This window comes from Lygodium microphyllum, chromosome 27, assembly GCF_053477565.2.
Source record: "Lygodium microphyllum isolate KBCC chromosome 27, Lygodium_microphyllum_v1.1.10, whole genome shotgun sequence".
NCBI classification, from domain to species: domain Eukaryota; kingdom Viridiplantae; phylum Streptophyta; class Polypodiopsida; order Schizaeales; family Lygodiaceae; genus Lygodium; species Lygodium microphyllum.
In genome coordinates this window covers 34123013-34132130 of record NC_141161.1, presented here as the reverse complement: position 1 = coordinate 34132130, position 9118 = coordinate 34123013, and the positions used below count along the sequence as shown (strand labels likewise).

At 41.6% G+C, this 9118-nt stretch overlaps 1 protein-coding gene across 2 annotated transcripts; it reads left to right on the top strand.

Annotated features, from left to right (window-relative positions):
* The first annotated feature begins 474 nt into the window (after positions 1-474).
* On the top strand, positions 475-3909 carry LOC148012201 (uncharacterized). 2 transcript variants are annotated; one of them, XM_087669560.1, is made up of 4 exons: positions 475-1497; positions 1994-2293; positions 2419-2550; positions 3026-3909. In XM_087669560.1, the coding sequence occupies exons 1-4, from the start codon at positions 676-678 to the stop codon at positions 3797-3799; spliced, it is 2028 nt and encodes a 675-aa protein (XP_087525686.1). In that variant the 5' UTR covers positions 475-675; the 3' UTR covers positions 3800-3909. The 2 variants fall into 2 exon arrangements, with proteins under 2 accessions (XP_087525686.1, XP_087525687.1); XM_087669561.1 differs by having other exon boundaries at positions 480-1497; positions 3029-3909.
* The last annotated feature ends 5209 nt before the right edge of the window (positions 3910-9118 follow it).

Genomic DNA, 9118 nt, shown 5'->3' with positions numbered 1-9118 from the left:
TGGCAAAAGCTCCGAGTTAACAAGATAGCCTAGATAGGAAAAGCCATGATATTGATACTGCCCCCGCACCGGCAACTTGGGAGAAGGGGTCCAAAAGCCTTTTGGAAGATGGAGATGCTGCAGGCAGGTGTTTTATATCTTTTATCTAGGCGTGTATTATGGGGTGGGGGAGAGAGAGAGAGAGAGAGAGAGAGAATAGGCACCCCATGTGGGTTGCAGAAAGGGGAAGAGGGTACACCACAAGCAAGGAAGGAGAGCTACATGTAGAGGGAGAGAGAGACATGTAGAGAGAGGGGGGCAAGCAAAGAAAAGGAAGAAAACACAAGAGATGATTTCAAACGACGCCATGCACGTCGTTCCTCTCTCCCCTCCATTTTTTGACGCAGGTAGCCCCCCCCTCTCTCTCTCTCTATAAAACCCCACATAAATAGGAGACAGGAAAATGCATAAAAGATTTTTGGATGTATTCAATCTCTCCTATTCTCTCTCCCCCCACACTCTCTCGCCTGCTTCACTTCACCAGCTTTTCTTAATTGAAGTTTTACACCTCCCGCCCCCGCCCGCAACAGTCTCTCTCTCTCTCTCCCTCTCTGTGTCTTGCTATCTTCTATGGCAGCACCTGCATTGACCCCCCCACCACCACCACCATCATCATCATCATCGAAGTAACAAGCCATGGGTTGCTTCTCTGTCTCTCATCACCAGCACAAGCGCAAACCCAGACCCTCCTCCTCCTCCTCCTCATCCTTCAGCGTCCATTCATCTGTCAAGAACCTCTTCGACCTCAGAAATGGAGTCCCTCCTCCTGCCCCTGCTCCTCCATCATCATCATCCTGGAGCACTCGTAACAGCAGCAGCAGCAAGAGCGGCCCATATGGCAGCACTACTCGAGCCAAGGCCTCCCTCCTCCAGAGCGTCTCCTCCAGGTTCGCTGCCTCCCACTCCAGAGCGTTAGTTGGATCGTCTGCCTCTCTCAGAAATCACTCCAGTGACAGCTTCCATGAGAGCAGCAGCAGCTATGGCGGCAAGGAGAGGTTCATCTCACACTCTGCTCCTATCCTGGCTGTGGAAGAGCCAAATCTCTTTCCGCTGCCTCTACCCCCTACCACGGATGATACTTCCACATCCACATCAACATCATCATCATCATCATCATCATCATCAACATCAAATTCAGCTCCCACAGCCTCCCACAGGCCCTCTCACAAGAATTCCATTACCACAGATGAATCCACGCCGGAGCGGACATCCTTGTCCTCGCAGTCTTCAGCTTCTTCTTCCTCCTGTCCCCTCCCTCTTCCGCCGCCTCCTATTGACAGTGGAGCTGTTTTGAGAGAGTTTTCCTACGATGAGATTGCAGGAGCGTGCCAGAACTTCTCGCCTGGGTTTTTTGTTAGGGATGGGGGGGCAGGGCCTGTGTTTCACGCAGTAATCAAGGATGAGCTCCATCAAACAACAGAAGTGGCTATAACTTGCTTGACCCAAGCTCGCATTCAGGTGCCTACAATGCTTAACAAGAATGTTATTATAGAGTTTCTTAAAGCTCAGATCTGTGATGTATGCTATGCAATTGTGCAAGGCCATTCTTGAACATTGGAATTGAGTCCAATATAGTCCGTGTTATGCATTTATGGAATGTCTTACAGCCTGTGTTCACTGTTAAGCCCCCCACTCCACTATAGTTTAGGGTGTGAACTCTTGCAACATCCCAGAATTGTCTACTCTGTGCTCTCTTGTCACCGTAGAAAGCAGAATTGTTTGTGAGGCCCCCACTCATAGTAACCACCTGGAGGTTATGTCCATTTTCTCTGTGGGCTCTGATGTGCAACTTCACTGGTGAATTAACCCAACTCTGCCTGCTGACGCACTTGTAACATGCAATGCCTATCATTATCAGCCCCTGTTTTTCTATATGCGTATTCTCACTCACTGTTGAATCGAATCTCTACCCTTTCTCATGCCCTTAAGGTTCGCCAATTTCTTGACTTTACAGAGCTTCAGGAGATGGAGATCTGAAACAAACTCGCTAGCTCGTCTCTCTCATCCTAATCTGTGCAAAGTCCTTGGCTTTTATGGAGAGGAACCATCCTTGTGTTCACGGGCATCAGAAAAGGTTGGACGATTCGAAAGGGAGAGGCTTCTAGTGTATGAGCACCCTCCAAATGGGAGTTTGGAGAGCCTGCTGTATGCCAGGAGGTTGGATAAAGCTCCCTTGGATTGGAACACAAGGCTTCAGATTGCCATGGGAGCTGCACGAGGGCTCGCATTCCTTCACGACAGGATTCCAAGACAGGTACTAGCAATCTGTATCCTTTCTTTTATGTAGAAATTCATAATTCAGATGATCTCCTTGATCTAAGTTTAGTTTGCCGTCTTGCTTATTATGCGCAATGTGCGGTTTGAACATTTGTACAACAGATAGTATACAAGAGTTTCAAGGCCATTAATATCCAAGTTGACAAAGATTTCAATGCAAAGCTGTCTGACTATGGGTTCACAGGAAGTTCTAAAGAGCTTCCATCTAACAGCCCAGCTCGTCCTTTTGCACTGGTAAGAAAACCAACTGTATCTTACCTCTGCTCATAAATCATGTAAGGTAGCCTAAGGTACTAAAAAGCAGTGTCATCATTTCACTGTTGAGAGCCTGTCAATACATCAATGCTGTGGAAAGCTACTAGTTAGATGATGACCTAGTACTATGTCATGCCTGCTTGGAGATAGAGCTTGTCTGTTAGACAATTTTGACATTTCTGGACTGTGACAAGCTTTTGCACATTGATGCTACTATAAAGCAGTGTCATCACTTCACTGTTGCAATCTTGTCATTAGATCAATATTATGGCAAGCTAGCTGATGACCAAGTGCCATGTCACACTGGTGCTACAATTGTCTGGTTAGAGCTAGAGTCTGGTTAGACCTATTCTATGTTTCTGGACTCTGACAGTTCTTTGCACATTGATGTTACCTTGCAAAGATGAATTGCTTCTGAGTTCTTTACACGCAGTACTAATTCGTCTGTTATCAGCAGGATGATGCTTATGCAGCTCCTGAGACACGATCTGCAGGCGAGCTCTCGACAAAGAGTAATGTGTGGAGCTTTGGGATGGTGCTGCTGGAGCTGATGACAGGCAGGCAAAACATGGATGAGATATTTCCTGAAGAGGAGAGGAACCTGCTACAATGGACCCGCCCGTACCTTCTGGATGCCAAGAGGCTTTATCTGGTCATGGATCCTGAGCTCAAGGGCCGGTACCCCACACGGTCTGCGAAATCGATGGCCGATCTGGCCCTTCTGTGCCTCTCTGACGATCCTGTGGTACGGCCAAGCATGCGACAAGCAGCTCTGGTATTAGGTTCTCTTGCTCCTCCATCAAACGACCAAAGAGACCAAGCCATCAACAGTACTACAAGCAATGCCAGTGGCATTAGCAGTGCTAGTAATGGCATTGGCAGATTGAAATCAAAGAGTTACAATTTGGCCTCGGTGCTGGCGAGCCCGGCGAGGTCATTTGGGTCGAATGTTGATCAGTCGGCGCACCCCAGCAGGGTAAGGTTCAGGGGGTTTTTGTCAGGGGAGATAACCAAGGAGGCTACAAGGTCCGTAGCAGCAGCTGCAGCAGGAGCAAGCAGAGACTACCAGCAGGAGCATACACCATCTATGAGGTCCCGCTATGGCTTCCTCTCAGGGGAGATTCTGCAAGCCCCGCCTTCACCCTCCCCCATGATTCTAAGTAAAGACTACCTGCCCCCTCCCCTTGGCCGAACACTGTCATCCAGCGTCACTATAGTGACTGGATAGAAGCACAAGCAGCGGACCCTTTTTATGGAGTTCACTCATCCATTCATGTCTTGTAGCACATTCATAATTCAAATGTTCTGTTTGAGGAGCTGACATGGTATCCATTTGCTGTGGTTGTTGCGAGAGAGAGAGAGAAAGAGAGAGAGAGAGTGTGTGTGTGTGTGTGTTTTCCTTCAATTCTGAGAGAGACTCAAATAAAGGAGAATGCTGCCCAATAGTAGTAGGGGTGATCTCACACATGCTACTTGCTAAGGTTTTCTATGTACTTGCAACTTGCTATGCTTTCCTGCATGTATTGCTAGTAAAGTGAGTTGCATGTGGCACCTTGTTTAAGTCTAACATTTGCCATAAAAGGGGCTAATTTACCAAACATTGGAAAAGTCTAGTAACCATTTGTGTGTGGTGCGACCCGAAAGCTCTCTTAAATCATTGGGTAATTGGTAGCACCGCGTGATAATGGTAAATATTAGGAGATCGAATATTTTCACATGCATCTTTGCCATCATCAAGGTCTAGTTGCTAGTGAATTTATTGCAAATATAGTTTGAGAAAACTTTCTAATCTTTAGAGAGGGTTTGTAATTGACAAAGTTCAAGCCTTTTTCTAGTTCTCGTCTTAAGAAATGCCATATTTTAGCTTTTGCAAGGCCTTGGATCTTTTCTCTCACCATCTCCTCTTGATATGAGGTCTACTTTGTTCTCTCTTGTTTGGGCAGCCATCACCTAGTAGATCCACTATTGATTGAACCTTATGCTTGGTTGTGGTTCTAAAAGTTCAAGTCATGAACTTGCACATGTTTGTACTCTAATGCATGCTTAGAAAAGTTGATAATGCTACTTAACTCCATCTATGGTGGGATTAAGTCAATTGAGTACCCTAAAAAATGGGGCTACCACCATTAAGTCAATTAACGTTTGAATGAGGGCTGTGTGTGTGTGTGTGTGACATGCGCGCGCGCTTTTGTTGGCTATAAGACATGTTTGATGGCACAAAGAGAGGCAAGCAATATACATGGTTGTGTTCAAGATATACGTATCTTGTGAAATTTTTCACTTGTGTAAAATATTAATGCTTTTGATTGAATGCTTGCATGGTTGAAAATATGTGGAGCACTTGTGTTAGTATCTTAAAACTGATAATCGATACCTCTCTATCATGATGGTTGCAAATATATGGAGCACTTCTGTTAGTATCTTAAAATTGATAATCGATACTTCCCTCTTTATCATGGTGGAGGAAATGAACTATCAGAGGGTAAAGGGGTCCAATGTAGAGCACCTAAGGAAAAATATTTATTTTTAGGGGGGCTTTCACATTTTATACATAGTGATGTGCACAAACTTGGTGGCCTTTTTGTAGGTCTACCCACCCTTAAGCTTTGCACATGTATGCAATTCACCATTTAGACACCAAAATGAAGCAATAAGTTTATGAAACATTGCCAAAATCCAACAAACCAATGCAAGATAATCATTCCCAACAACTTCAATATCAATCTTCAAGTAAAGAATGATGTCGACTAGGGTAAAGGGACCATTTTTTGCAACGTGCATCAAAATCTAAACATTTTGGGGCTAGTAATGTGACAAAAAAAAGGAATGTGCTAAGAATCTTCCTTAGGTGTCACTCATTGATTTGCTAAAAAGTGTTACATTACATGCTCTCAAGTGTACCACTACTCTCAAAAGTGTATTTGTTAAATTGCATAAAATATTCTAAAAATAAAAAAATCAATATATGACTTGTTCAACTACTAGTGTATTCAAATTTCAAAAAAACTATATTGCTTGGTCCACTGATCTAGTCTTACCAAACTTACTTTTGGTGGGAATCACATGGCATTGTCCACTCATCCATAGTTGGATATTCTCATAAAGGACCACACGTGTTATGATATTGCATTTTCTACATTCACTTTAGACATGGAGTGTGGTTACTTGTCATTGTTGCTATGGCAGATAGCTTTACGAAGTTTATCGTGGATTTGATCATTTGCTTGCATTGCAATGATGTAAATTAGTTAATGCTTTCGAAACCTTAACACTTTTTAGGGAATTTTGTTGGTTGAGTTGAGCAGTACATCCAATGTATGAGATCGAGATTGTGCATTAGATTGTATGGCTATATTGTTGAATATATGGGTATATTAACAATTTGAGCATATGTCTTGAGGTTTGGTTAATCAAATTAGTACTCTTGTTTTTATCCTTTATACCCTAAATGATTTTATGTTATTTTCATTGTTTAGAGTGTTCTACATCACAACTATTCATGGTATGTAGGCTCGAGTTCTAGGCTCTTCACATGGAATCTTTGGATGATGCCATGCACCATGTCTTGTTCGATGTATATATGCACAAGGCCCATAAGGAAATGCACGGTGTGGGTATCTAGAAAGGAGCTACACCTTTCTTGCATGTTTTGTGGAGTTCCTATACCCCCATGGAGGCATTTTTCTTGATTTGAGTTATGACACAACATCCATATTAAAAGTATTGTTGAGGATAGGAAACTTGTGTGCACCCATCGGCACATATGAGAGGCACTACATATGTCTAGCCATTAGGGGCGGAAAAGAAGTTGTTTGTTGCACTATTTACTTTGTGACATTCTTTAATGACTAGAATAGACTTATATGGTTTTATTGATCTTAGCTGAAGCTAGATGTGTTTATATGCTTTACGAAGCTTTTATCTATGGTTGCAAATAAGATAACTTGTACTCTTATTACATTAAATACATAGCATTGGGGGAGTGCATGTCAAAATCATTGTACATAGTTATGGATAAACAAAATTGATCAAAATGGAGTGGTTGATAGAAACATAAATAAACTCTTGGAGATGGCATGATAAATAGTGAATGAGTAGAGTTTGCCTTGTAACTTTTGGTTAGAATCTATTGTGCTATTAATTGTATATTGTCATCATCTCTTTGTGGACATTTATGTCTTATGAGGTTTGGCATGGTATAAAGTATTCCATTGCACATTTATGCAATGAATTTTAACATGGTAGAAAGTCTTCCATTGCACATCTATATTGGATGCTTGACTTATGATGTTGTGAGTGAAAAATATGCACAATGTTGGACGATGAGGCCATGAAGTGCATTTTGGTGGGGTGTACCAAGAAAAATGAAGGGTAAGGATTTTACTGTCTTAAAATACAAAGAATGTTATTATTAATAGGATGTGACCTTTGGCAAAGATGCATTTGACCCCAATCTATTGTGAAAGGGAAATAAAATGTATCCATTCAAGATGTAATTGATGCAATTCTTCCATTGTTTGGTGTTTGATAGCTTGATGAATATCATTTTTACTTTTGGCTACCTACATAGTGGCATGCATAGCCATTGGAGTTGCTAACTAATGAGTTGGTTGACAAAATGGATATAGATGCTTGAAGAGAGAAACCATTGATGAGTCAAAGTGGTTTCCCAAATGTGCATTATAGATGATTAAGGATAGTAAATTCATTGAGCATCCTTTACCTAGTTGGGATTTTACCAGAACTTCTTTGCATGCTTCATTTGTTAGTGACTATGCTTTTTTCGCTTGTAATTATGATGGAAAGGAACCAATCTCTTTTGAGGAAGAAAATAGAGTGTTCATTGAATGTATACCATGTAGGATGACTATGATTCCATACTCAAGAATGCCATGGGATTTGGGAGACTTGCATGACGGCAAAAACTAAGTGGGTCTATTATTTTAAAAGAGAAAAAGGCAATGATAACATCGATAATTACAAGACTTAGCTTGTCAAAAACAATAATGCTTAGAAAAATGGGATCGATTATGATGAGACATTTGCACCTATGCCATGGATAGCCATGATTTGATGTCTAATTAGATTGGTGACACATTATGGTCAGAACATGTATCAATTTAAACATTCACATTGCTTTCCTTAATGATGTCCTACATGGGAAATTATATATTTTGTAGCTCTTGGTTTTGCTAATATGGAACCCGAGTCAATAGTATGCAAAGTAAATGGCTCTTTATTTCTTAAGTAGGCACCTTGAGCTTGGTATAAAAAGATAGTAAATCCTTGTATGTGCACACACGTATGCACACATGCACACAGAACAAATATATGTGCGTGGGCATGCATATGTGTGTGTATAGCTACACATACTACGCAATCCTTAATTAATTTTAAAAAAAGAGGGATGTAATATTGGGAAATTTGCCATTGAACATAGCCTTACTTATGTTCCATGCTTGTAACCGATTGCCTACCTCTTTTCTTCAAGTCTCCTATTGAGCTAAATCCATCGCTCTCTCTCTCTCTCCTTGGAATAAGGAAATTGGCCTTATTTGCTTCAGTTCCTTTTCCATTGAAGGTGGTTTATATCCTTGTGTTACTTACTTGTAATCGGTAGCTACTTTTCTACCTATGAAACTAAGTCCATCACACTCTTTGCTTGGAACAAGGATGCATAACTTCATCTAATTCGATTCCCTCCATAGCAGTGGCTCATATATATGGGAAAAGCTTCTAAATCGTATGCCCATTAGCTGTTGTATGCTTGGATAAGAGCTATTAAACCTATTGCTCTTAGTCCTACTCTTCAACTACTAAGTACTGTTGCTTTGTGGCTCATCTTCAACCTTGGAACTAGTCCACTATCCAGCCACATGGACATGAACAATGTAGACTTGTTTCATGTAAGTGACAAGGATGGCAACTGGATATTGCTATGGACGCTTGCAATGTAAGTATGATTATTTATTCCTCACTAATAATCTACTTATTCAACTATATAGGTAATAGGTGGTACGGGCTTCATGAATGTGCTTGTCATGTCATGTCCTAGCTATTGTTTTGAGTCCTATGGTTTTGAAAGTTGAATTGTCGTATCTTGTATTATACAACTATGAATATATTAATTTTTTAAGCATTTCTCTAGAATTTTTATTTTGCAAACTTTGGAGATATGCTCTATTCACACACACACACACACACACACACACACACACACACACACACACACACACACACACACACACACACACACACACACACACACACACACACACACACACACACACACACACACACACACACACACACACACACACACACACACACACACAACCCATGCATGCATGTGTGTGCACACACACATGTAGAGAGAGAGAGAGAGAGAGAGAGAGAGAGAGAGAGAGAGAGAGAGAGAGAGAGAAGAGTGAAAACATTGTTAAGCGAGCAATGATTGAGAACAAGCCTCACTCACTACCTGATAATGAGACATTAAGGAGTGCCAATAGGAAGTTGAATTTGTCGACAAATGTTTCACAATGAAAAT